This window comes from Dromaius novaehollandiae, chromosome 3 (assembly GCF_036370855.1).
Source record: "Dromaius novaehollandiae isolate bDroNov1 chromosome 3, bDroNov1.hap1, whole genome shotgun sequence".
In the NCBI taxonomy this organism is placed as follows: domain Eukaryota; kingdom Metazoa; phylum Chordata; class Aves; order Casuariiformes; family Dromaiidae; genus Dromaius; species Dromaius novaehollandiae.
The window spans coordinates 112,794,258-112,821,676 of record NC_088100.1 but is presented as its reverse complement, the minus strand read 5'-3'; the positions used below and the strand labels follow the sequence as shown (position 1 = coordinate 112,821,676).

The 27,419-nt window shown below is 53.5% G+C and overlaps 1 protein-coding gene across 20 annotated transcripts in view; it reads right to left on the bottom strand.

Annotated features, from left to right (window-relative positions):
- Window positions 1-239: 239 nt before the first annotated feature.
- CUL9 (cullin 9) overlaps window positions 240-27,419 on the bottom strand; it is a 51,765-nt gene continuing 24,585 nt past the window's right edge. For 8 of the 20 annotated variants that reach the window (XM_064509861.1, XM_064509865.1, XM_064509866.1 and 5 more), the window contains 37 exons: window positions 25,505-25,643; window positions 23,833-24,023; window positions 22,913-23,297; window positions 22,484-22,676; window positions 21,949-22,156; window positions 21,656-21,849; window positions 21,315-21,532; window positions 20,959-21,196; window positions 20,433-20,538; window positions 19,896-20,123; window positions 19,641-19,731; window positions 19,384-19,555; window positions 19,065-19,170; window positions 18,547-18,642; window positions 18,281-18,456; window positions 17,617-17,750; window positions 17,354-17,539; window positions 16,976-17,091; window positions 16,258-16,440; window positions 15,724-15,872; window positions 15,157-15,379; window positions 14,893-15,058; window positions 14,613-14,758; window positions 14,302-14,419; window positions 13,635-13,837; window positions 13,287-13,546; window positions 12,831-13,218; window positions 12,410-12,550; window positions 7,633-7,797; window positions 7,383-7,546; window positions 6,351-6,444; window positions 6,048-6,122; window positions 5,429-5,539; window positions 4,135-4,252; window positions 3,647-3,780; window positions 3,332-3,423; window positions 2,018-2,341 (listed from right to left, as the gene is read on the bottom strand). In XM_064509861.1, coding sequence (XP_064365931.1) covers window positions 2,158-2,341; window positions 3,332-3,423; window positions 3,647-3,780; window positions 4,135-4,252; window positions 5,429-5,539; window positions 6,048-6,122; window positions 6,351-6,444; window positions 7,383-7,546; window positions 7,633-7,797; window positions 12,410-12,550; window positions 12,831-13,218; window positions 13,287-13,546; window positions 13,635-13,837; window positions 14,302-14,419; window positions 14,613-14,758; window positions 14,893-15,058; window positions 15,157-15,379; window positions 15,724-15,872; window positions 16,258-16,440; window positions 16,976-17,091; window positions 17,354-17,539; window positions 17,617-17,750; window positions 18,281-18,456; window positions 18,547-18,642; window positions 19,065-19,170; window positions 19,384-19,555; window positions 19,641-19,731; window positions 19,896-20,123; window positions 20,433-20,538; window positions 20,959-21,196; window positions 21,315-21,532; window positions 21,656-21,849; window positions 21,949-22,156; window positions 22,484-22,676; window positions 22,913-23,297; window positions 23,833-24,023; window positions 25,505-25,643 — 6,291 coding nt within the window. In that variant the 3' untranslated portion in view covers window positions 2,018-2,157. Of the gene's footprint in view, window positions 2,342-3,331; window positions 3,424-3,646; window positions 3,781-4,134; window positions 4,253-5,428; window positions 5,540-6,047; window positions 6,123-6,350; window positions 6,445-7,382; window positions 7,547-7,632; window positions 7,798-7,970; window positions 8,191-12,409; window positions 12,551-12,830; window positions 13,219-13,286; window positions 13,547-13,634; window positions 13,872-14,301; window positions 14,420-14,612; window positions 14,759-14,892; window positions 15,059-15,156; window positions 15,380-15,723; window positions 15,873-16,257; window positions 16,441-16,975; window positions 17,092-17,353; window positions 17,540-17,616; window positions 17,751-18,280; window positions 18,457-18,546; window positions 18,643-19,064; window positions 19,171-19,383; window positions 19,556-19,640; window positions 19,732-19,895; window positions 20,124-20,432; window positions 20,539-20,958; window positions 21,197-21,314; window positions 21,533-21,655; window positions 21,850-21,948; window positions 22,157-22,483; window positions 22,677-22,912; window positions 23,298-23,832; window positions 24,024-25,504; window positions 25,644-27,419 lie in introns of those variants that run through there. The other 12 variants (XM_064509863.1, XM_064509862.1, XM_064509867.1 and 9 more) reach the window with 12 other exon arrangements.

The following is a 27,419-nucleotide window of genomic DNA, read 5'->3' as shown; positions in this document are numbered from 1 at the left end:
TAATTTGCTTTGATTTGTCTCTGAACTTTACAGCAGGAACCTAGGGTCGGATCCTCTTATGGTGGCCGGCGAGCCTAATTTCCATAACATAAGGAGAGGCTGAGGGAGCTGGGTTTGTTTTGCTTGGAGAAGAGATGGTGAAGGGGAGACCTTATTACTGTCTACAACTACCTGTTCAGGGAAGATGAAACCAGATTCTTCTCAGAGTTGCACAGCAATAGGACAAGAGGCAACAGACGCAAATTGGAACACAGAAAAGTCTTATTAGATATTACAGAAAAATGTTTACCATGACAACGGTCAGTGGAACAGGTTGCCCAGAGAGGTTCTGCAATCTCCATCCTTAGAGGTGTTCAAGACTTGACTGGAAATGGCCCTGAGCAACCTGATCTAATTAGACCTGCTTTGAGCAGGGGGTTGGACTAGATGACATCCTGAGGTCCCTTCCAGTCTAAAATTACACTGTGACTCTAAGATTCCCAGATATTTCCATGCCATGTTTCTGGATCCCAACAGCTCAGAGAATCCAGGCATGCAGGAGGCTCTGCCCTGACACAAACAATCCAGGGAACCAAGGTGTATAGGAGGCCTGGCTCAGCCACACACAGCCCAGGAAACCCAATCATCCAGAAAGTCCTGTTCTGCACCACACAGCGAATTCAGTCCAGGGGACTCTGCTCTGTCCCATATGCCTCAGAAAATCCAAGCATCCGTAGAGGCCCTGCCCTGCCACAAGGAATTCAGGCATCCCCATTAGCCCCAGCCTGCCCCTGCCAGTTGTCCCCTGCCTCAAAGGGCCTCCAGATGCATCAAAACAGCTGCACCCTCCCCCAAATGCCCCCCAACTCCAGGCAACAAATGCAGACCTGGAGAATGACCCTTCAGACCCTGAGAACAGCCCTGCACCTACAGAACAGTCCCATATATCCCCAAATTGTCTCCAAGTCTTGAGAGTAGCCCCATGCCTGCCTCCTACAAGGTACGAGATATCATCCTCATCAGCATACAAACATGGGCACCTGCCTCACATCTGCTCCCATGAACACCAGCACCACTGGTTCCCATCATTCTGCAGTTTGGTCCCACACCCTCTTCCCCACCCCACTCACACCTCCCTGCTACTCACTCAACCACCCAGGATGGAAAGGACTCTTTGCAGAGCAGACAGCCTGGCCTGGGCCTAGATCCCTAAACCACATGAGTTTCACAACTCATTCCTGGGATGAGCTTGTCTGGGTCACAGCCCCTCACTCCAGGATGTCCTGCTCTGACTTTGCACCTGCAGCCCCCATACAGGACATAGAGGCTGGTGCTAGAAGAAAACTATTTATTTTATAAACATAACTTTTTTCAACCCTGTTCCTTTATTGGGTTTTTTGGGTTTTTTTTTGGGGGGGGGTGAAGGTAAAGTATAATCTGAACAGCTTCTGTGCATGCGTGTTCCATGTATTTATACACTGAAAAACAACCCTGCAAACTTGTGCCACTCGTAGCAGCCCTTCCTGCTTCACAGGATAGAAAGCAGCAGCAGCAGCAACAACAACAACAAATAGCAAAAATGCTAGGGCAGAAAACTGTCACCTCAGCTAGACACATGCATTGATCCATATCCATCCATAAGATGTGTTGCTCCAGAGGAGACCCCACCAGCTCCAGAGGAGAGATTTTCACTTGAGTGTAAACACATTGCTTCACAGTGTTTCTTGCCACTGGCTGGATTAGACAGTGCCCTGACACAACACATGCCACTGCATGGTGTGCCACTGTATTGTCCCTGTGCCCAGCCCTTGTGGACAGGACCCCAGAAGACATGAAACAATCCTTTAACAGGTGCCAAGCAGTCCTCACTTTGGAGCTGGGCTGCGATTTTCTCATTCAATTCAATGATTAGACCTAGGGGTAGAAAGGCCCTTCAGAGACAAGGGAGAAAGGGGAGGAGATGCTTTTCTGAGAGGAGTAACCACAGTAACACAGCCTATGTGTCCAGAGCAACGGCTCTGCATGTTAAATCAGAGTCAGTGAGCAAGCAGTCCCCAAAGGAAATGTCTCTTCATTCTGAGAGCTCTCCCCAGTCTTTGAGAAGAGATACAGAGACAAGCAGGGTGAGACAACCTGGAATCTGGAGTCCAGGCTGGCAGGCCAGGTGACAGCCCACCTCTAGTCATAGTCATCATCGAAGTAAGAGTCACGATCGAGGTTATCTGACTCATCGTCATACAGAAAATTGTCTTCATCAAGGTCATCATCATCATAGTCTTCCTGCCACTGCGGTTCACATTCCTCATCTTCATCCTCTTCCTCATCTGTGTCAGGGGAGTCAGGTAAGATGGCATGTTTTGGCCTATTCAGGAGGACAGCATCAGAACAGAGGCCTTGCCCATTTCCAGGCTGCAAGCAACAACCATGGCCCAGCCCCATGCCAACCTCACCCTCCTACCACCATCATTTCAGCATCCCCAGCCAAAGCTGTGCCTGAGGGACACACAGCAGCTGTGCCAGTGCATCTCAGAGAAAGTGGCTTTATCCATGCATGCTACATGAGGCTGTACAGCAAGCCACTTATGGCTAGGCCAGGAAACTACTGTCTGCCACTGGCTCTGGCATCTCAGCTTCCTTGGAAAGGACTGGAAACCCTGCCCTGAAACTGAGTCTCTCAGCTGAGAGAAGTCATTTCTTCTTGCAACCCTCAGCACCTTGTTCAGCTCTTTGGAACACAGCAGCTGTCCAAGGGGATCAGTGACAGTGGGATAGCAGACACATCGGTTGCATTCCTTGGTTTAAACCACATGTCGTATAGAAATGTTTGTTTCATCTGTTTTGAACTCTTCACCTTTCAGTCATACTGAACCCTGCTGGCTCAGTGCTCTAAGGCAGGGACACAACAAACCAACCTCACCTCTCAACACTGAGTTATCTTACAGCTGTATCACCTCTTCCCCATTCATTCCCTAAAATATCAGGCCCTTCTATCTAGCTCCATGCATGTTTTTGTCCTTGTTGCTCTCATTTAGACACCTCCCAGACCTCCAATACTCCTCTGAAGAAAGGGTGGGCCACTCTCTGCAGCAACCCAACAGAGTTGGAGTAGAGTGACATCCATCCCTCCATCACTGGCGGACCCAGCTTTTTTCAACCATAACCACATACTAAGCAGAGATTTCACTGAGCTCCCTATACCACTGTGTCACTTATGTTGTTATATCAAATCTCAACACAGGATCTAAGTAACTGCTATCTGATATTAACTCTTCGGCATATCAATGAACACAAGAGAAAACTCTGGTCACCTGTTTTCCTTCCGCTCTTACACCTTTCCTTTAAGGAAACTCACCCTATACTGGCAGGGGCTTCAGCACGCACATTTGAGATTTTCACCTTACTCTGACCAGGATCTGCCAAAGCTTGGAGCCCAACGTGGAAGTCCTGCCAGAGTGAAACAGCCAGAAGAGAGACACAACATGTGATCTGGAGCACACTTTCTGCTGCAAGCCCCTTCCCTACATGCACATATGCTCATGGCACTGTGCAGCACCTCAGAGTCTGTCCTCTTAGCTGATGAAGCCCCTTTCTAGGTTTGCCAACATCAAACCCCAAGATCAAACTACACTGGGTAAAGACAAGCCACCAACATGCATGTGGACTTCACCTGTGTGGAGTGCCAGAGAATCGCAAAGAGACGCTCTTGGATCCGGTGCACCAATTCCAAACCAGTGCTGAAATGCTCTGCTTTCAGGAGCTGAAGAGAGGAGGCCAGATCCTGACACTGCGACAGGGTTTCCTCTGCAATTCAAGGCCAGCAAAGTCATACTGCACCTCACACTCATAAGTAGAAACCAAGTCCCTTGGCTCTGACTACAAATCCACAGTCACAACTACTTAGGTCCCTTGTGTGCATATTCCCCTCCAGAAGGGAACATGTCAAAGAGCCTCCTTACTGCATTAAATCCTCTGCCTAAAGCCAAATTGCTTCAGTGGACTCCCCAGAAATGACATCAAGAAGGCAGAGATGGGCCAGAAGACATGAGCTAGCACCTGCTGGGTGCTGATGTGTGTCCTATTGCCTCACTACAGAGCTGCCACCTTTTGAACCAGACAGCAGGAACTGTCAGTCTCTATATAGACTGTAGGACTTACCCAGTAGGATCTGCAGAGTGTTGGCGTGCAGCTCTAAGCTCTCAGTCTGCTGTTCCATGATATCCATCCTCTCATTGTCCTGGCTATAGTAGCTGTACACACAGGAGTAGGCCAACACCTGAAGCAGCACAGAGCACATTGTAAGCACCCTCCTTCAGTTTTGGAGTGGGCAAGTGAAGTAGCAGAAAGTAGCATCAAACTCTTCCAGACTTTACTGATAATCGGTGGCTGAGAGAAGTCTGGTCTATGGTGACAGCCCAGTGAACCACTATGCCTGCTGATGGCAATGCCAGGCCACCTAGACCTACTTGTAGGATTGGAAACGAACATGTACTTATTTTGTGCTGAAGTCTGAAATAACTGATTGCTCCCAGATCACAAGCCATCACAGGAACACAAACTGAAATTTTTTTTGTTTGCAAACAGCAAACAAGGGCAACTCTGACCAGCAGGTGGGAAGCCCAAACAACCAGCACAAAGAACCCACACAGAGCTGGGCAGCCCAGGCTGAATGGAAGTGGCAGTGAACTGAGAGCACTGAGCCCGGAGGCAATCAGAAAGCACATGTGGTGCTATACAGGCTGCCCAAAAACACAGGACAAATACCTTTCAATAAGTGACAACATCCTACTATTACAAATGACTCCTAAAGCCCTCCAGGTACCCAGCAGGAACACAACCACTGCTTCCATTTAAAGAAATGAGTCCAGGAATGCCACCAGCAGCAGCGAGCAAAGGTGATGCACACTCTGGCAAATGCAGGGGCTACCATAGTGAGAAGACAAATCAGGGTCAGACACCTTCAATCCACATTGCGTACATCTCTCCCAACATCAAGCCTGCCTGCACAATCAAGATATGTATTGCAAAGGTGCATCCTCCCACCTCCTTCTATGTTTCAGGGCACAAGAAGACATTGCAGGCCTATCCTGGCACAGGCTTACTGCATGCATCAAGTGGCTGCACTGCTGATCTTTCATAATGCAGCTGTCAGGGCATGCACAGGTAACTTGCTGCTCACACAACATCCAGGACATCCAATTCTTATTGGAGCTTACCAACTCACCCAACTGTGAGGAACATGGCAGAGAGCACCCAGCTCATGGTGACAGTAGTGAAAGGCACACATAGGTCCTTGTCCTCCCTGTTGCTATTTCTCCCCTGAACCTTTTTCTGTCTCACCTTGTTAGAGCACGGCAAGGTCTTCCTAGTGGTACCCACTTTCATTAGGAAGGCATAAAGTACACCAATAGAATAAAGCCTAAACATCAGCTGACCTGTTATCCACTCTTACCTTCCGTGCTTGTTCCAACACTTTGCAGGCATCAAGAACAAAGGTCAAAGTTCTAATTTCTGGCATCTCACTGATGGAAGAAACCCTGTTCCTCAGACTCATGGCAAACTCCTGCAATAACCAAAGGTGAAAAAAGTTCATTTGCAACACGACAAGGTCTAAAATACAGCACCTGCCACAGATAATTGCTAAACACCTTAAAGTAGCACCCCAGAAGATGCAGGCAGCAGGAGAGTAGTTACTCCACCCAGCTACATCATCTCTGATGTGCTTCTGTTTGTGTTCTCTACTTCAATCTTTTGCAGCATCTGAGCTCTAAACAGAGTACGGTCCTCACGCTCTTCACTCTTCTTTGCAATTGTTTCCAACTACTGCTCCAGTCTGAGCAGGTAAACACCAGAAGCCAGGGCTCTGCTCAGTTTCCATAACAGAGCTCGAAGAAAAAAGCAGGCTTTATCTTAGGCCAGAGCAAGGGTGACATGACCTGGTACCCCCATGTGCATCTGAAGTCTGCTTATCAGCTTCAGGTGAAGTGCATTGAGATACAGCAGAAACACTGTCCTCCTCACCAGAACTAAGGCAATAGATCTGCATCTGCCAAGAAAGAGGGAGTCCTTACCCTTGCCTGATGATGAAAGGTGCATCTCTCATTGTAATCTTGGAAACGTTTCTCCTGCCGAGCTGCTTTGCTCACCTGAAAGGAAAGGTGGAAGTAACCTGTAACATCTTCCCTCAGCTGCAGGGATCATCTGGGAGATGGCTACCACACATACAGATCTTGACACTACTGTCAATACCATAGACAAGTGAACCAAGTAAAATCCACAGAAGGGGGCTCAAGTGGACATCCTTACTCTCTGTCTGAGAGGCCAGGTACATCCGAACACAAACATGAACTGCTGGGGTGCAGCAAACCACTCACCATAGCAGAGCAGTTGTAATAATCCTTATGGGTTGGCCTCCAGGGCTTGAGGCAATGCCAGCAGAAGCCATGATTACACTTGGCACACGTCATACTGCACAGTGGTGTGGGGGGGAAAGAACAGAAACCACTCAGTCCCAACAGCCACTTAGAAACAGTTCCTCTCAATGCTTCCCTATGACACGGGGCTGGAATGTGCAGATTCAGCCACTCCCATTCGCTCAGTACTACACACTACCCTGCATGCGTTTTTAAACCTTCTGCTGGAAGCAAAAAAACACCCCAAACAACCCCTCCCCCCTCCCCCAACAAACACTGTGTGTCAGAAAACAAGCTGGGAAAACTGGCAGCACATCTCACGATATGGACCTACCAAGCACTGGAGGCTTAACTAAGCATCCTGCAGTTTGCATCAAGATCCACATGAACATCTCACCTCTTCCCTCAGCGATGCAGCACTCCACCGCATAGCCCTAGGGTCAAACGTAGCCTTGGGGCCACACAAAGCACAGCTAGGCACTAAGGGCTGAGCCACCTCAAGACAGGAACAAATGGCAGCTCCTGAGCCCTGACCTCAAAGCTGGAGGGTGCTGGAGGTGCCTCCCTGGCCAAGTAAAAAGCTGCCACAGATCCACTCCAATTCAAAATACATGCAGATAATTAAAAGAAATTGATTAAAGTTACAGAAATAGGTTAGCATCAAAAGAAAAGAAAAAAAAAGTTCTGAGATCCCCACCACTCTAACATGTTTCTCTGTACGTCCACAGTGAATGCTGAGAGCAGACAAGCGTGTGCTAAAAAATAGTACTCCAAAGAGTTTTGGTTCTACCACACAGCTATCAGGGGATTCAACTCCAAACGCTGGGGAACACCTTGCTACTCCTAGGAATTCAGCATGATCACTCATTCCTCTAGAATTATAAACCGAATCTGCCACATGTCTCACTCAACAACGAAAAAAAAAAAAAGCACATGATGAACTATGTCTTCGCACCTTCCTACCCCCAGTACCAAACAAGAATGGATACTCACTGCAGACAGCCCTCACTTTTCTCTATCTGAGCCTGGCAGCTTGGGCAGTGCTTGGAAATGAGTTTAGCCAGATGTTTGCTTTGGGCTTCACTTGTCATTCCCTCATAGTACCCATCATCATCCACCCACTGAGACATGTGGTTGCAGCTAGCAGGGTAATGAGCCTGAAAGAAAGAGCCATTCAGCAACACAGAAGCAGATGTGTGCCGAACCCAAGACAGCACTGCCCTGTGATTCAGCTCAGCCTCACCTCTGGGAAGCTGCAGTTGAAACAGGACATCCAGGAGCATTTGGAACAGGCTTCCCCATAGCCAAGTCCATCCTTACGAAGAATCTGATCGCAGCCCTGTGGGTTGGTGCACCATGTCAGGTTGGAGCAACACTCAACATAGCCTCTGAGGAGGGCTTTTTCATACTGTAATGAGAAGCCAGGGAGAAGATTTAAGGGGGAGAAGCTGTATGGTTAGACCCTTCAACTGGGGTCTAGTACCTCTGGGTCCTATACCTAATTCAACAACTGCTTGCAATACGACTGCACTGAGTTAAGCTTGTTCTTTCAACCCCTTTGTGTAAAAGGTCTTTTCCTACCTCTCACTTCATATCTGGAGGTTGTTTCATAGAATCCTAGAATTACAGAATAGTTGAGGTATGAAGTGACCTCTGGAGATCATCTAGTCCAACCCCCCTGCTCAAAGCAGGGTCAACTAAGGCTAGTTATTCATGGCTACATCCAGTTGGGTTTTGAGTATCTCCAAGGATGGAGACTCCACAGCTTCGCTTGGGTAACCTGCTCCAGATTTTGATGACCCTAAAAGTAAAAAAGTTTTCCTTATTTTTATACTGAATTTCTTGTATTTCAATTTGTGCCCATTGCTTCTTGCCCTTTCACTGGATATCACTGAGAAAAGTCTCACTCCATCTTCTTTACTCCCTCCCATCACATACTTGCACATACTGATAAGATCTCCCCTGAGCCTTCTCTTCTTCTGGCTAAACAGTCCCAGCTCTCCCAGCCTCTCCATGTATGACAGATGCTCCAAACCCTTAATCCGCTGTGTGGCCCTTCACTGGACTTGCTCCCGTACATCCACGTATTTCTTGTACTGGGGAGCCCAAAACTAGAAATGGTGGTCCAGATGATCTTAACAGTGCTGAGTAGAGGGGAAGAATCATCTCCCTTGACCTGCTGTTAATGCTCTTCCTAATGCAATCCAAGATGCTAGTGGCCTTCTTAGCTACAAGGGTACATTGCTGGCTCACATTCAACTATCTGTCCTCCAGCACCCTCAGATCTTTTTGTGCAAAGCTGCTTTCCAGCAGGTTGGCTCTTGCCTGTACTGGTCCATGGGGTTATTCCTCCCTAGGTGCAGGACTCTTCACTTCCCTTTGTTGATCTTCATGAGGTTCCTCTCTGCCCACTTCTCTAGGCTATTCAGGTCTCTCTGAATGGCAGCACAGCCCTCTGGAGTATCAGCCACTCCTCCCAATTTTATATTATTTGCAAACTTGCTGAGGGTGCATTCTGTCCCATCATCCAGATTTATTAATAAAGATGTTAAATAGTATTAGCCCCAGTATGCAGTCGCTAGTGACTGGCCTCCAGCTGGACTTCATGCTGCTGATCATTACCCTTTAAGCATGGCAGTTTGGCCAGCTTTTGGTCTACCTCACTGTGCACTTATCTAGTTCGTACTTCCTCAGTTGGAGAATGTTGTACACGACAGTGTCAAAAGTGTTACTAAAGTCAAAATAAACATCTATTGCTCTCCCCTCATCCACCAAGCCATAGAAGGCTATCAAGCCTTCTTTTTCTTTTTCATTTTAAACTTCTCAGCAGATTTTTGCTCAGCTACATGAAGTGCAAAGGGGAAGGGAACTTATTTTGTCCAAGGCCTCTAGAAGCTATTGCCCAAGGCAAGGCAAATCGTTCAGCAATAAGGGATTATTTTATGATTGGGGACCCAAGGATGCAGCTTCACTGCACACAATAGCTTAGTTCTCTATACTTGGTTACTCTAGCATAAGGACTGTGCAAACATATACAAAGTGGGAGGGAGTTTAAAAGATATAATGTGATCTTCACAACCCTCCTGTGGTGATTTCTGCATACCTGGAGACCTGCCCTAAAGCCACTAGGCATGGAAGGTACAACACAGGTCACAACAAGCACTAGAGCAAAAAGTCACAAGCCATGAGAACTGAAAGGCTCAGATGTAAGCATCAGGGATTGGTTCATTCTCTCTCTCAGGCAACCTAAAATAGGGAGAAATTGCTGACAGGCTGCAAAGATGTCAGCCTGTGTCTTGGTAAGATGCATGGTGGCTGCAAAGTCTCACCAAAGCCACCTTATTCTTGTCAGAGAGTGGTTCTGTTATTATCCTGTTGACAGGAGATATGATCTTTTCTGCTCAGACACCAATACCCAGAGAAACAAATCAATCTGAGTCAGCACCCAGTGCCAAGTCACTTGAGCTTTCATGGGGGGTGACTGAATTTCACAACCTCTAATGTCTAGATTTCTTTTTTTTAAATCCTGTTTTCACGGTGAGATGAAGGAGTTTAGGCAGAGACCCAACTGCTGATAGGGACACAGGGCTCCTATTGAAACCATAAGAGAAAGAGCCTAAAAGAAAAGGGAACAAGTGTCCAGTGAAGGTCTGGGAAGAAAACCAAAAAGTACAATCAAGAAGTTGCCTAGTTCCATGGCAACACCAACCAAGAGATCTTAGAGGAAACTTTGCATGGACTGGGGTTAATCCAGGTGGGAGCCCATGGCATGATTCCCAGCAAGGAATGCCTGAGTAGAGAACAGGAGAAAACATCCGAAGAACAGGTTCACAAGGAACTTGAGGGAAGGAAAACAAAGTTGAGAGCAAACCTCAGAAACCTTGCAGAAACATCACTCTCTGGGCTTGTATTTTGTAGAAATATAAGCAGGAACAGTTTAAATTCAAGAAGTTTGATATAAATAAACGGAATCAGGGTTATATCTGGGCTGACAGGAACCTCATTAAGGTCAGCAAAAGTAAATGCAAAGTCCTGCCTGAGGAAGGAATAACTCCATGTAATGGGACAGCTCTGCAGAAAGGAACCAGGGGTTCTGGGGTGCAGCAAGGTGCCCCTACATCAGCAGCATGCCTTTGCAGCAGCAGCCCCAATCACAGCCTGGGCTGTATTAGCAAGAGAGCAGCCAGCAGGCAAAGGAAGGGTTTTCTCTCAGCTATTCAGCACTGTGACACCACAGCTGAATTCTGGGTGCAGTTTGGGCAATACGAGAAAGACATTAACAGACTGAAGCAAATCCAGTCCACAGGCCACCAAGACAGTCAGGGCTGGAGTACAGGATGTAGGATGAAAGGCTGAGAGCTGTTTGTTCAGCCTAGAGAAAAGAATGCAGAGGGGGATCCTCTCAACACCTACAGCTACCTAAACGGCAGGTCCAAAGAAGAGTGAGATTAACTCTTCTCTGAGGTGCATAAGGACAGAACAAGCAACACCCACAGGCTGCAGCAAGGGACTTGCCAATCTTATGAAAAAAAGTTTTCCTCATGACAGTGGTCAAATCCTGGGACAGGTCCCAGAGGTTTCGGGACCACCATCCTTGGAGATACTCAATCCTGGACTGGACACAGCCTTGATAGACGTGTTCCAACTTTGTTAAATCCAACCATGCTGCTGGCCCTGCTTTGAATGCAGGGTTGGACCAGAATCCTCCAGGGATTATTGCAGGCTAAATTATTCTGTGACTTTGTATGTGTGACTCTGTGTGAGGCAGGAAAGCTTCAGCAATCCCACTTGTTGAGCAGAAAAGGAAAGAGATGACATGATTCTGTGAGAACAGAGCAGCTTGTTAAAATTGGTTGCGATTACAGATGAACTGCAAGATTTCTGTGATAAACAGGATATTAAATCTTGCTCTGCATTGGGTGTTATTACACGATTTGCACAGTCAGTAAGAATTAAATGCCCAGATACACGCACTAATTCCCCAAGCATTTCTTACAGAAAACAACATATAAGAGATACATAGAAGGAAATGGTTTCTTGGAGCTTTTTTGCCCAATTTGGCTGCCAGTTTGCAGAATTAAAGGAAAATGGTATGAAAAGAATTTCACAGAGGTTCATTTCTCCTACATGACTGGTCAGATAGGATCCTAACAACAGTAACAGGCTGGAAGAGGAGGAGAATATTTATGGAGAAGCAACTACTGGTGGAGACCCACCAAACAACAGAGCAGTGAAAAACAGATGAGAACCATTTTGTCCAGCAACTAACAAAAATAGTCTGTCATGCAACAGTCACAGCTCTGCCATTAGGTAAGGAGGGGATTCAGCTCAAAATAATAACTGAAAACAGAAAGAACAGGGAGAAAAGTAGGATCTACCCCAGCACGAGCAGCTCCTGCTGCTTCTGCTGACTGAGGACCAGGGCAAGCAGAGCTCAGAAAACTGGGTTTAAAGACATTAAAGAAACCTGCACAGCCTTAATTCTAGTAAAAGTTAAGTTTGATGTAGTCACTTCTGTTATCTTCACAAAAACCTGAGCTGCTCAGTGCCAGAAATTGATGGAAGAGAAAGCACATTGGGGTCACTGACATAGGAACAAAAAGAAATCACTCAAATGCTTTCTCTTCATTTGAGCTAGATTTTACAATTGCTTCATCGCACCAACACACAATACTTATCATGAGCTGCTCTGCTACCACAGCTCTCATTTGATCCCCAAATAAGAGTGTGTCTGAGGCACTGCTTGCTGGAGAGACATTTATAATATAATATACCGATATATACCAGATACCGATATATACAGATATAATACCACTGTGCTCTTTTGCCGATGTTATGCTTTCTTGAATATCTGGTATTGACAACGGACAGAGACAGAAGATACTGCTGGGCAGATGCCTGATCTGCCCCAATTCTGACACTGACAGTTTTAGCAATGGGAAGGGGAAAAGGAGCAGCAAGAATACTTGCTAGTGCTGACCAAAACAAAACCCACCAAGCAACCACCTCTCACACTTCACCTTGGCTATGACCTCCTCAGAAGAAATGATGGAATGGATGAAGGCTGCAGTCGGCTGTGCGCAACACTCAGAAATGGGACAGGTGCATTTGAGGACCATGTTTTGCTCAATACGAGTTGTGAGATACTCACTCCAACAGGGCTGTGAAGGCAGAAGAGGATAGATCAGAGCTACACCACCGGGCCACCTGAAGAAGAAATCTAGGAGCCCATCCCACCAAATACAAAACCACCACAAACCATCATTAAGGACTCAAAAACACAACAGTGAAAACAGACTGAACAAGGGCTGAAGGGCCTTCAGAACTGAAGAAGCTGAAAAGCGAGTGAAAAAAAACTATAAAAATCATCTGATAATAGTTTCAGAAAAAAAGCCCAAGCCTAGCCCTTCCTTCCAAGTTACAGGAGCCAAAGATCTTCACCTTGCAGCAGTAGTGCATGCAGCAGAGGGTTGGTGGTCTCTCAGTGGGACACAGCTGGTTCATGCACACTGGGCAGTGTGCTCCTGGGCTTGGGGGGTGCTGAACATCCTGCACTTGCAGCCCTGAGGAGATTAGCAATGTCTCACAGTCCTCTGTGTAGCGCTGGATCAGGAAATCCACATTCCACCTACAGTGCATGAGGAGATGCTGAGCAACGTCACTTGGGATGTTCAGGGTATCCTGGACTTGCTGTACCGTCTGGTTCATGAGCAGCTTTGCCTCCTCTGGGCTAAGCGTGTGCCCCATTGGCACATGCAGTGTCGCCATTAGAAACTCCTCTGAGCTGTCTACACCAGGATCCGACCTGACATGGAGAAATATGCCACTTCTTTGAAGCGGAGATGCCACGATCCCAGCCTTGCACATCCCTCCAGACCCACTGACATGCATCCCTACCGACACAAGCAGCCTATGCTGTCCTCATCCAGAGGTGCTTCTGAGGCCATGCTCTGGAAAACCATCTGTGCCTGGCCCCCGAGAGGTGTTGTCGGTTCAGCCAAGACATACTCCAGGACCTGGGGCCTCCCCTCCTGGCGCCGGAGATAGCCCTGGTTCAGCAGGTGCAGGATGCAGGACAGCACGTCCACGCTGTGGCAGCAGAAGCTCAGGAACTGCAACCCCGGTCCGAACTCGCCCTTCTGACAGGCGTCAATCACCTACAGCAGTGGGGGACCCTGCATTACACTGCGGCATGGCACCTGGGTGGCCCCTCTCTGTCTTCCTCCATGCCCTTGCCCTCCATACCCTGAACACCAAGTTGTCAATGTGGAGCTGCTTCTCCGCCTTGAGGATGCGGGTGATGAGGCAGCAGAGAACGTTCCTCTTCCTCTCCAAGGCACTGCCTTCAGCCATCTCTGCCCTCAGGTATGTCTGCTGGGGCAGCAGCCTCAGGCGCCGGCCAGAGGCCTGAGCCAGGGCCACTCGGTTCAGCCGCAGAGTACCTGGAGCTAGCACCCGGCCCAAGGTCAGCCGAGCCCTGAGCTGGGCCCCAAAGGAACCCCAAAACACACATGTGGCCAGTGCGCCTGACCCCGGGCCTCCCTTGGACCTTCCACTACTACTTCCACATGCATCACCCCAATCCCTGTCCCCACACACAGCTCTGAGCCCCAGCCACGCACACAACCTCCAGCCCTGATCCCACATCAACCTGATCCCCAACCACGCACATGGGCCCAAGCCCCAAAACTCATCCCCAAGCAGGGCCCTGAGCTGCAGCTTCACACACAGACCCAAGCCCTGAGCCCTAGTCCCACACATGACCCCAAGCACTAGCACAGACAGGCAGGCCCCCCCCAGCCCACTCCATCCCTCCACAAATGCCATACATCCTACCCCGGCACCCGCTGGGGGCTCTGCCCTTCCAGGCACCCACACCACCACCCTGCGGGTGCCCCAGCCCCACACTCACCCCCCTGCGTGCAGCTCTGCACCAGGACGCCCTCACCGTGGGTCAGCGGTGTCAGTGCATGGTGCACCAGGTCAACGGGGAGCCCAGTGGCCTGCAGCAGGGCATCCACAGCCACCTCCTGGCAGGAGGGGACATGAGAGGGCAATGGCGAGCTGCAAACACCCCCCTGCCACACCAGCCACAAGCCCCACCAAACAAGGGGGAGGGCTGGCCCCAAACACTGCTGGAGACCCCACCAGCAGGCAGGGCACCGCCCTGCTACACCCCAGCATCAGCTCCAACCCTCACCCCACCATGGCCCCCACTCCTACCTCCACACTGTTGAAGTGCAGCAGAATGTACATCTGCAGCGTGGACACGTGCAGGATGCAGTCTCCAAACTGCAGCTCAGCATGGCCCAGCCACGTCCACTGCAACCGCCGGGGCTTTGTGCACTCCCAGCCCAGCTGGCTCTGGCCTGCCAGAGATGGCATCAGCGCAGCAGCCAGGGTGCTCCTGGCATACCCCAGGGCTCCGGCCACCTCTGCCTGAACTGCTATGGAGGGCCTGGGTCCTGGGGAGACCCCACGCTCCCAGCGCCCCAGCACTCACTCTGCCTCCAGAAGTCAGCAAACTTGGCCAGGGGGGAGCTGAGGGCTGCCGAGAAAAACCTCCCGGGCTCATCCATGTAGCAGAACGGGGAAATGGGCCAGCAGCGCGGGGACAGGACCAGCACCTTCACCTCTGGCACCTCCGCCAGGGATGCCTCCCCCAGCACCTAGGCACAGAGGCACAAGGGTGGCTCAGGACAAGGCCTAGGACCTCCACAAGGAGCACAGGAGGCCCCTGGCCTCCCTGACCCACTGGGCCGCTCACCTCGTCCTCGGGGCTCTCCAGGCCCGTGTCCAGCTCCAGCAGCTGCTTGTCCTGCTCCTGCAGCTGGAAGAGGTAAAACCGCTGCTGGAGCTCCTCTGACTCGGCCAAGTTGCTCAGCATCTGCTGGGGGAAGCGACCGGGGAAGCACAACCCAAGCTGCTCCACGACGGCCCCTTCCAGCCACGAGGGCCCCTGCGCCAGGAGCCGGTCCCCCAGGTAGTACCTGCCATGGCCGCCAACATCAGGACAGGGCCAGCCCGAGCCCTGCTCCAGCCCCATGGCCCTCAGTCACCCGCCAGGAGCCAGCCCTGGCCTGTCCCTCCACCAAGGCGTGTGGACCCAGCAGCACCATTCTCCCTGCTCCCCGTCACCGACAGCGAACGTGGGCTCCGCAGGCCAGCAGAGCCCACAGCCTTTCCCTCTCCAACCCAGAGCCATACAAAGAGGGGGGGCACTGCTGCCACACCAGGGGCAGCCTGAGCCATGGCCTCGACGCCACCTGCGCCTCCTCTGTCATGCCACGCCATGCTGAGCCCTCAAGTCACACGGAGACACGGCACCCCTCACCGGTAGAAGTGCTCAAAGGTATGGGCGAGCTCCAGGCCACAGAAGACAACAAAGGGCTCCAGGATCTGCTGCAGCGGCCCCGTGCTGCCCACGACCCCATGCAGCTCCTGCATCTGCCTGTCGAGGTAGCGGGCGAACTGCTCACTCACCTGCAGAGGGACAGGGCTGGCTGCGGAGGGGGCTGCCTGGGGCACAGCAGGGCAGGGGCAACACCCCTGTGCTCCTACAGGGAGCAGGCACGGAGCCCTGAGGCCCTCACGCAGGGGTTGAGGGTGTCTCCAACATCAGCCCCGGGCAGGGAGCATCTGGGGAACGGGGCCAGGCAGCAATAAACATGCAGGCAAGCACAGGCAGCATCAAGGGCTGCAGTGGGGCTCCACGGCCCAGGATGGCATGCTGGGGCAGGGAGCACAGCGATTGCCCAGAGCACACCCCAAGGCTGCGGGCTAGGACAGCCGCTGCAGCCTGCACCCAGCCCAGCAACGGGAGGGCCCCCATGCTGGCACCACGCACCCCGGCCCTCTTCAGACTCACGTGCAGGGCAGTCAGGAAGGAAAGCTGCAGCAAGGCCCCTGCGAAGCCCTGTGCCAGGGCCAGCGCAAAAGCAGCCTGACGCCCAAAGAGCTCCACGGTGGCGCTGCGCAGGCACTGGTACAGCCTGCAGTATCTCTCCACAACGTCTGGCGCCTGCCATGCTGCCTCGAGAAACCGCTGCACCTGCGGGGCATGGCGTGAGAGGGGTGAACCTGGAGCAGGGCCATCTCCATGGCCTGTGTGACTGCCCGCAGCCCCAACCCTCACTCTGCCCATACCAACCATGCAAGGCTCCAGCTGACCTGGCTGCAGCCCTGCTACAAACCCTGGTGGTGCCCCAGGCTACTGAGAGCTTGCAGAGGGGCAGGAGCACAGCCCTGAGAGCTGGGCAAGGCTGTGGATAGCAGGACAGAGAAATGCAGATGCAGCCCAGCAAGAAATAAGCAGCTACCAACCGCCCTGGCCTTCAGAATCACCCCAACTGTGGGGCCAGGCTGAGGGCTGGGAAGTGCCAGGAGAGTCAAACCTAGCATAAATGGAGGGATCCCAAACCGGGAGGGCAGCAGGGCCGCAAGCACAGGGCTGACTGCCCCCACGTTCCTCCAGCCCCCACAGTGGCCAGGGACAGCCCAGGGCCCTCCCTGTGTGCCCAGGGCCCCCGCCAAGCCCTGCCTGACCTGCACCGGTGCAGGCTCCCAGGTACCCCTCCTAGCCCTACCTGCTGCTGCACCACACCACGCCAGCACTGCGAGATGCCCCACAGGCCACTCGGCTTCTTTGCCGCCACCTTTGCGGCCCCAGCTGGCACCTCCTTGTTCTTCCCGTCCTTCCCACCTGCCAGGGGACAAGCCCAGGGGTGAGCAGGGCTCCACAGGCAGGCCCCGCACGCTAACCGCCAGCAGCCTCCCCCTCTCCCTGCAAGGGCACGGGGAATGGGAGGCACAGCCACTGGGGGACATGGCCACATGCCACCCCCAGCTCGAGACCTCCCCTGCCCCAGGACCTTCCCCAGGGCTTCCCAGTGGCTGCCCCACAAGCGCAGCCAGGTCTCAACCACGGCCCCCCTGGCCCCACAGGAGAGAAGCCCCTTGCTCACCAGCTCTGCCAGGGGCTCTTGCCTCCTCCAGCTCTGCGCTGCTGGGGTCCACATGCACCAGGAGCTGGGTCAGGCACCGCACGCGGGAGCTGAAGACAGCATTGCAGCTCGTGGCACAGCGGGGCAGCTCCACACTCTCCAGATACTTGCTTAGCAGCCAGGCCAGGGGGCTGATGCCACTGGGGTCTGCAAGGCCAGAGACTCAGAGTGGGATGCCTTGCGCTGGCGCTTGGCAGGGGGGGGCCCGGGTGAGCGCAGGGTACCTGGGCTGGTGATACTCTGCACCAAGGGGTTCACCAAGGCCTCCCAGTAGGTCCTGCCCAGGGCCTGGGCCGCCTCGTCATCAGGAAGGAAGCGGTCGGCAAAGGCCTGCTCATGCCGCAGGGCCCGGTTCAGCCTGCAACAGGGACCAGGCAGGGCACAGCGTGGCCAGACACCTGGTGACTGCCAACGGGGACCTCCGCCAAGGAAGTGGGGCACACTGCTCGCTTCCTGCCCTGCCCTGCGCCAGCCAGGTGACTCAGCACCTCCTCACACCCCAGGAACCAGGGCCCCTTGCTGCCCCAGCCCAGGCCCTCAAGACCCTCACAGCTTTGCACACAGCCCTTGGGAGAAGCTGCGGGGCTGTGCAGTGCCCCCGGCCGGGAGATCTTGCCTAGGCCTCACCAACATGCCAGCCCCTACGGGACACTCCGTTGCAGACACAGGGCAGCTGGGCCCGCAAGCCCGGCTTGAATGCAGGGGACCCCATGGTGGGCCTGGCCCTCCAGCACCTCTAATGGCCAAGGACAGCGAGGGCCCCTCCCTGTCCATGCAGGACACCCAGCTGCTCCTCCTCTGGCCCTGCAGCCCCCCCAGGGCCACCAGCACCATCCCCCAGCCCTCGGCACACCAGGCACAGGGCAGGGCTGCCAGGAGAGACCTCACCTGCCAAAGAGCTGCAGCAAGCACCCCCGGTCCTGGCAAATCTCCTGGCACCACGCATGAGCCCTGGCAGTGCAGAAGAGGAACGTCCGCCGACATAGCTGCTCCTTGAAGATGGGCCAGAAAGTGGGCTTGGGACCCAGCACCTCGATGCCACGCACACGCGTGTCAATGCCGCCCTGGGGGAGAGCACAACTCTCAGCTCCTCACATGTGGCCCCGCTGCCCCAAGGCCAGCCCCACACAGCCGGGTCCCCCCAACTTCCCTACCTGCTGGCACCGCTTCACTCGGATCTGGATGATGGGCCAGAAGCGGGTCATGTTCTCCAGCAGGATCACTCTGCTGTCCGAGGGCAGGATGCTCACCTGCAGGCAGACAGCAAGCCCTCAGCACGCCAGGCAGCTAGCGCAAGCCACGTGCACACTCCTTCACCCACCCTCCATGCAAGGCCACAGCCTCTGTCACCCCCACTGGCCCTGGCACCCTGCACAGCCACAGGGCACCCCCCAGACACAGCTCTGCACTTTTGGCTCTCAGCCCCAGCACACCAGACTGCTGCAGGCTGGGGCACAGGGCTCCTCGCAGCCAAGTCCCAAAGTACCTTCAGCCTCCAACCAGCAGAAGGCTCCCCCAGCACAGCTCCTGCCATCCCAGCCTGTGCACGAGGCACCCCAAGAACTATTCACTTCCCAGGGCCCTGGTGGGAGATCCTCGCAGGGCGCAGCAGGCACCCAGCCAGCAGCTCCCACAGAGCAGCCACGGTCCAAGGAGCACGAGCCATACTCACCGCATTGAGCACAGTGTTGATGTTAGCAGGGCTGTCTCCCCCCAGCACCACAACACGGGCTGGCATGTAACTGGAGTCCTCGCTGGCCACCAGCATGCTCATCTCTCTGCAGTGGGGCAGCCGCATCACTGCCAGGCACAGCCCACCAGCCCTGCCCCTACAGCCCCTCACCCCCACGCCCTGGCTCCTGCTGGCCCCACGGGCCACTCCCCATGTCCAGCACCCCTCATCGCCACTGGGGCAGGGCTCACAGGACCTCCATACAGCCTCTGGCCTTCCCTGCCCCAGGGAGCCCCCAGCCCTCCAACTCCAGCCCCACCTGATCACCACGCCACACTGCATGTAGACAGTGATGGAGTGGGAGCCAGTGCTGCCGTTTGACTCCCAGTAGGTCTTGGGGTTCCTGTCTGTGAGCTTGCTGGCGCGGTGGGGATTGGAGGAGACCTGAACCTTCTCCCAACACTTGTCCTCCTTCACCTCCACGCTGGAGCCTGTGGGGAGAGGCCACAGAGCCTCCAGCTGCCAGACCAGCATGGACCAGGTGCGGGGCACCCCACTCCCACTGCCCACAGTCACCTCGGCACAGGTTGCGCAGAAAGACATCGAAGAAGGGGATGCTGATGGGTTGGTGGCTCCGGCGGTGCTCCTCAATCTGCCCCAGCACCAGCTGGGGGACAGGGGACAGGCCATTACTGGGGACCCCGGGCCCTCCTCCCCTTGCCTGCTGCAGGGCAGCGGCAGGCAGCTGCCCCTCTGTGCCGAGGACGGCCAGATGGCCCCAAACCCCAGCCCCCCAGCACAGCCAGGCCTCCCCAGTCTCCCCAGGCCCACCTGGATGCAGCCAGCCAAGATGCTGGTCGTCAGCTTCCTGTAGAGGCTGGCGTACTTCTCACAGTCGCTCACCAGGTCACGCAGGGCTGGCGCCAATGGCAGAGCCGCACTGTGCTTGTCCAGGGCTTTGCCCAAAGCCTCGTGGGTGCCCACACGGCACATCACCACCGCACAGTCCTTGCTGGCGGTGGCCAGGCGGTGCAGGAAGTGAACGACCTCCTGTACCACCTGCCGAGGAAGGGGCTGTGAGCGGCTGGGCTGGTGCTGGGAACCCGCAACAACCCAGCAGTGCCGTGCTGCAGCGCTTCATCCCCTCCACCCCGACACCACAACAGCACCTGTGAGAGCCAGGTCAGGCACAAGGCTGGGCACCCAGCCAGAGGGGTGCAGCCATGGCTGCGACAGCCACCTCTCACCTCTCCTGGTGTGTCTGCCCTGGCAAGGCAGGGGCTGATGCAGGCAGAGTCCCGGCCCCACCAGCCCACTGCACAGCCAGCAAAGCCCTCCCTGCCTGCTGGGAGCCCAGGGCCCCCTCACCTCCTGGTCATTGCTGTGGGCACTCATGGAGGACAAACAGGGTTCAACACACTCGTGCCACGGCAGCAGGTCCTCCTGGTAACCGTCCAGGAACTTGTTCAGGATCCTAAGTGAGGGAGGAGATCCGCTAAGGCTGGGGTGCACAGACTGCATGTCAGAGACAGACCCATTTCCCTGCTCCACCTAGAAGGCTTGCACCCCACAGGGGCTGGGAGCCAGGGCTTCCCCAGGCACCCAGCACACCCCACCAGCACTCACACACATGCTGCGGTGCTCCCAAATGTCCCTACCAGCATCCACACGTATGCCATGGTGCCCCCATCTGCCCCTGCACCCCAGTCACCACTCGCACTTGTGCCGCAGTGCCCCAGGCCCCCATCCATGCCCCACAACATCCTCACTAGCACCCACAAACATGCCCCTGGCATCGCTGCACACCCCCCAACATCCCCACCAGCACACATTGCAGAGCCCCCGGACTCCCAGGACATCCCCACTGGCCACGCGGAACCACCTCCAGACCCACCTGAGGACGCTCAGGCTTGCAGCCTTCTCTGCCCCCAGCAGCTCGAAGCTGCGCAGCAGCAGCACGAAGCACTCGCGGTCCCACAGCAGCTGGCCTGCCTCGCCAGAGGGGATGGTGCCCTTGCCACAGAGATGCCGCTCCAGGGCCGCCACCGCCTCCCTGGAGAGGCCGCCCTCACACAGGCTGCCCACTAGCGTCCGCATGTTCACATCCCCCAGGTCCAGCGGGGCCTCGGCACCTGCCACAGCAGGGACAATGCATGGGGCCAGCCCCAGCGCTCACTGGGGAGGCGCCGGCAGGGCCCTTTCCCCAGGCAGCACAACCAGCCCTGCCCAGCAGTGCAGGTCACATGGTACCTGCCGTCTCCAGGCTCAGGGGCACCTCGTGCTCTGCCAGGCGGTTGATCACGCTCAGGGCTAGCGTCTTGCTGGCGCAGCCCGTGCTCTGCCCTTCCCACCAGCAGCTCCGCAGCACTGCGGGGAGATCGCAGCTCACCAGCTGCTCTGCCAGACCCTGGTGGCTGTCAATCAGCATGTTCACCACCAGCAAGCCATTCCGCACACCCGAGGAGCCCCTGTGGGGACAGAGTGATGTCGGCACCTTCCTCCTCATGCAGAGAGCCTCCCCTGCACCCAGGAGCTGCCTGCCTTCCCCGCTCAGCCACCCCTGCGCCTCCAGCACCAGACTCCATCCTCACCCTGCCACCCTCTGCATGGTGCTCATGGCAGCAGGGATGGCGCTCAGCAGGCTTGCTGAGCCCTCGCTGGAGGCAGAGCCGATGCTGGCAAAGATCTCCCGCATCATCTGCGCGTCGGCATGGTTCAGGGGCAAGGGCTTCCCACCGGCACCTCCCGGCTCGCTGCTCCCGGCTCCCACCAACACCTTCAGGGCCTGCAAGGCGACCAGCAGGTCACAAGGGCAGTGGGCAGCACCCAGGGCAAGCCTCTGCCCTGGCCCTCCCACCCACGGCAGCCCCTCCATCGCACTCACCGCCAGGCCAGCCTGCTGCACCACGGCAGAGGAGGCGTGCTGCTGCATGCAGGCCAGCACAGCCCGCACACCACCTTCTGTGGCAAACAGCACACGCCAGTCATACTTGACCATGAGCACAGCGAGCAGCCGCAGCGTCACCGTCACCAGCGCCTTCTCCGCCACCTCAGTGCTCAGCAGCTCCACTGCCATCTTCACCACCTTCTCTCTGCATGGAGAAGGGCACCTCAGCAGGGGCCTCCAGCACTGCCACTGGCACCCCAGGCCCTGCCAGCTACCTCTTCCCTGCCCACGCGGCTCTACCACGCTTAGGTCAGCCCCAGGAAGGAACCTGGCTGAGCCACACAGACACAGCATCCACCTCCCTTTTTGGCGCCCACGCTGCAACGTACCTGCCTTCACACCTCCACTTCCACTTCCCCACACTCCCAACTCTGCCACTGGCCCCCTTCCTGGGGACACAGCCCTTCTCCAGCCAGCAGAAGGAGCCTGCCAGCCCCAGCTGGGCAGCACCCCCACAGCTCATGCCACACACCTGGTCCCCAGCCCGCCCTGGGCTTTGCCAACTTGCCGCTCAAGCCCAGCCTCCTCCTCCAGCATCTTCAGGATGTGCTTGAGCCCAGCTAAGCGCAGGCCCACCTCGGAGCTGCTCCTCTGTATCACATCCACCACGTCCACAATCTTCACCAGCAAGCCCCTCTTGCTGGCCCCCTTGGAGCTGCCAAACACTGGGAGGCGGGTGAGAGGCAGATACGCAGGCGTCAGCGCAGCAGTGACACTGCCAGTGCTTGCCAGCACCCCCAGCCCCAGGTCCCGCAGGCCCCTCCCCAGGCCACCTCCAGGTGCCCAGCCTCCTGCACCCAGCCCACAGCCTCCCTCCAGTGGGGCAACGGAGCCACCTGGCAGACAGTCCTCCAGCACCACGTGTGCCCCAGGGCCAGCCCAGCCCACAGCAGGCGCTTACATTTGCTTTGCTCCTCTGTCACCTCTGGCAAAAGCAGCCCTTCCCTCTGAAGGAGCTCGCTGAACAGCTGAGAATCTGACTTCTCCACTGTGGCGGGGGCTCGAGGTGGCAGCGCCACTGCAGGAAGGTCTTCCTCCGACGCCTCAGCCTTCACAGCTTCAGGGCTGGTGTTCCCGCAGCTGGAACCCTCCGAGGACACCATGGTGCTCCTCCTGCCATCCTGCTCAGTTCCCCTGCCGAGGAAGTACTTGGCATAGACGTGGGAGCCACGGAGGTCGCTCAGAGCGCTGCCCTCACACCGCTTCTCCAACGCCCGCAGCACTTTCTGGGCCAGCTCCGCAGACACCGACAGCTGGATCAGGCCTTCTTCATCCAGCTCCGACAGCTGGGCACATGGGGCCAAGTTAACCCTCACGGGGCCAAGTTAACCCTCACGGACCCACTGTGGACCCCACACCCGCTGCAATGGCCAGGGCCAAACCAGATGGCAAGGCTGCACAAGCTGGACACAAAGGGACCATTCCCCAGCCCCAACCTCCCCTAGCCCCAGCCCCTACTTCACACAACTAGCACCAGCCCAGCCCTCCCACCTGCATTCACCACCCAACAACCACCAGCAGAATCGCCCCACGGCTCCCCCTCACATGCCCCAACCTCAATGGACGCTGCCATTCCTCCGGCATCAGCAGAGACAGAGACTACGTTTCCTCTCCTGTGTCCTTACCCCTTTGCTGTGCCCATCCCTCCATGCTTTGGGCATTCCCCACTTGCTCTCCTAGTTCAGGCCCATTTCTCCCCTGCTCACGGTCTGCCTGCACGGCACACGCCTGCAGTCTCCTGTTTGCATCCCAGCCACTTCCCTAACGTCCTCCCTTGCTCCCTCCCTCCTGTCTCCCTGCTCTGCAGGCTCGGTCCCGTACCTGCTCTGCCTGCTCTTGTTGGACGAGGCAGGTGATCTCATCCTGCTCCTGCACTTCCAGTTTCCTCACAAAGAAGAGCAACTCCCACCACTCGGCACGGCTCAGGGTCTCTGCGGGGTCACTTGGCTGCTCCCCGAGGTAAGGCAGGGAGTACAGCCCCCCAAAGGGCTTGGAGAAGAGCGGCTGCGCAACTGCAGGAGAGCAAAGTGAGGGAGAGCACTGTCACTGAGCACTGCAATTCCCCCTCAGCAGAGCTCTCCTCAGCTGCAGATCCCTCTTTCCTGGGTAAACAAACCTCATTACAACTTCTGAGGGAGCAGGTTGATAGGAAATTAATTCTGCCAGCAACTTTGCTCTTTTCCTAATGCCACCTGCTGGCAAACAGGGCGAGTACTCATAGGCAAAAGCAAAGGAGACTGCAGAGCTACCAAGCTCCTTTTAGCTAATGCACCCCAAAACAGTGAAGAGAAGATAAAATCCAATATTTAAGTTTTCATTGGATAACTTAGGAGCAGGAGCTCAATCAACACTTGCTGATATATGCCAAGCAACAGCTCGAGGCTCTCTGCAAATGCAAGCTGGGAGACACACTGCTTCAGGACTCAAGAGAATAGCGTCAAACTTGCTCCAAGAGGCCCATGTCTGCCAAGAGCAACTACATACATGGCTGATTACTGACAGTCAGCCAACATGAGATAATTTAACCAAGCGTCAAGATCCAAAGCAGGAAGGACCTAATTTTTCAATTTGATTTCTATGAGATATGATGATTGGAAACATTTTTACACAGAAGTGAAATAAACTCCATGTTTCTGCCAAAATCAGAGCAAAAACAAAAGCCAAGGTATAACCAAAGTCATTTTAATCTAGCCAGCACACACTGATGTGCAGTTAAGATTTTATTTAAAAGGGTAGAAATCAGTAATTGATCTTTTCACCTGGCAATAAGAAAATCTTTAAAGTGGATAATTAGCTGCTAATCCCATGTATATTCTGTCCCTTGCAGCAGTTTAATCCAAACCATCATCTCTCCAGAAGATGCACTAGTCCTACGAAATCAGGGGCTTGATGAAATTGTTAGTTGATCGGGTTCCCCAGCTAGAGTCACACCAGATAATGAACAAAACAGGGTATCTGAAGTCTGGATTTTCCAATTTTTGGCTGCCCAGTACGAGGGCAACGTGAAAGGATCTCACTTCCTGAAGAGTCCGTAGCTATCTTACAAAAACAGAACATTTCACACTCAACTCTTCCCAGACTGAGAGGCGTGAAGTTAAACAAAATGCTTTTAAAAAAATTACGACTCATATAAGAAGATCTGAGGGCCTACAAGGCAACTTCGTCTCAGAGAGACGCTACATTTCTGATTTTGGCAGTTTGTTCAGTTAATTCTAACTTACATTTTTGACAGTCTCAGTATAAATCAAATTTTATCCTTTTATTATATCACAACAAAAGTCCAGGATTCAAAAATAGCCCCATGCAGCCACAAGCCATATGATTGCTTAACCAGCTCTACCCTGTCATACCAACTAGAAGCTGATAATGCTTTCTGAATCCAACCCACTAAATGAAAATTTGCCCAGCTTTTCAAGGTTTGCCACTCAAAAATATGCCATAGCAGAGTCAGAAAAAGATGATACAGCCACATGCATGCAGCACATAACCTCACCTGTGTCTAGCTTAAAGCTCTCTATCAGACTATATACTTTTTCCTGACCAGCAGGCTCTTCCCGCTGATCTCCAAATCCAATAATCTCCAACATGTGCCAACGCACCCAGTAGGTCCGACCTGTTGACTGCCATAAAACCTGTGGGTGAAACAGATCTAGGTGATTAGATTTGCCACTCACTCAATCCTCATTATATATGTCCTCCTCTTTCCCAAACGCATGGAAACAGAAAGCACTATTCAAGTACAAGACAGCCTAATCCACACACAGATTTCAACATGTGTTATCTGTTTTTCAAGCATACTGTCTTTAACCTGCTCCCCTGATCACACCTGGATCTCTTTATATAAAAAGCATCACAAATTTTGCATGCAACCATTGCAGACCTCTTCTGTGACAGCAGCAGTAGGTTAGGCAAAAAACCTAGACACAAACCTGCTGGTGAATGTAAAGAAAAATTTTTTTTTCCTTCTCTGACTTTATCTTCTCTTGGTCATGCTTTATACTCTCATCATTCACCACCCTATGGGCTCTTGGACAGGTTTCTTGCTCTTGACTTGTATATCTCAAAGAACATAATTGTTTCCTGTGTTTTCCAAGCTGCTTCTCCAAATCCTTTTTGGCTTCCCATATTGTGGTTTTACATTTAACCTTCTGGAGTGAAGTTTCTTTTCTCTTTCCCATTTAGAAACAACTTCAATTTTTTGGAGCATGCTCTCTCTTATTCCTAATAACCTTCCTATCCTGTTTTTTCCATCCAGGTTTTTCTCGGTGTAAATCTTTTTTTGATAAACGTGAAATGATTGCTTTGGGTCTCCACAGAATACTTTTAAAGTAGGCTCTTTTATTTAACTCTCTCAGCAGTCTCTGTTTTATAAAGGAGACTTGAGGCACTTCCATTTAATCCCAAAAGATGAACAACTGTAGTGATTTCTTGGCTTTCGTTATTTATTTAAGAACATGGAAACAAAATACACCGCAGTCCCTGCCAAGAGCAGCTTTCCAAGAATAAGGGATGGATCCCAGTCCTGCACTTTGCTCAGAACCAGCACAGCATTGCCTGTCCACAAGGCAGATATTTACAATGTGTCTATATTTACTCATGACATCTCAACTCCATGTGATACTTTTGCAACCCACAGGGAGGTAACTGAAGAGTCTTTGGGTTTCCTGCCCTGGCAGCTTTTCCAGTTTCCCTCAGCATGTCCCTCACCGTCGCACCTTGCTCAGAGAGTTGATGAAAGCCTCAAATATTATGCTTCTCCTAGAGCCTTTCAATCCTTAGGATTTCTATCCTACTGGCTGAAAGGGTTCATCTACTTGTCTTACCTAGCTCCTCTCCCACATCAACCTGTGCTGTCTCAGACCTAGCACAAGTATCCAAGTGTTACACAAAGCCCAGCTGATGTAAACATGTCAACCATGTTTTGGGCATACTTCATTGAAGTCAGACATTTTAGTCCCCCAACTTATTTTCTAAATTGCCAGCATCTGCTGTCTTTTTCACCTCTGATGCAATTTTATGCCTTTATCCCTAGAGGATAAATCGTTCTGGACCAGTAGTCCTTCCACCTCTTTCACTTCTCCCTCCCTTTGGGTTTAAAAGCTCTCTGAGATCTTCCTTGACATTTAGGCCCAGCAGTCTGGTTCCAGTCTGGTTTGAGTAAAGCCAATCCCCTCTGAACCAACCCCTTCTATCTAAAAGTACCCTGTTTCCTAAAGAATGTAAACTCTTCCACCTTACACGATTTTCTCAGCAACCTGTTGAAATTTTGCACCTCTACCTCCTTCTCAAGCTTTCAGAGCACTGATATCTACCCTCTTACCTAACAACTTCAAGATTTAGAGCCCCTTGCAGTCTTCACATGTGCCACAACCACTGCTTCCTCTCCAGCACCTCTTAGATGCCTAGCC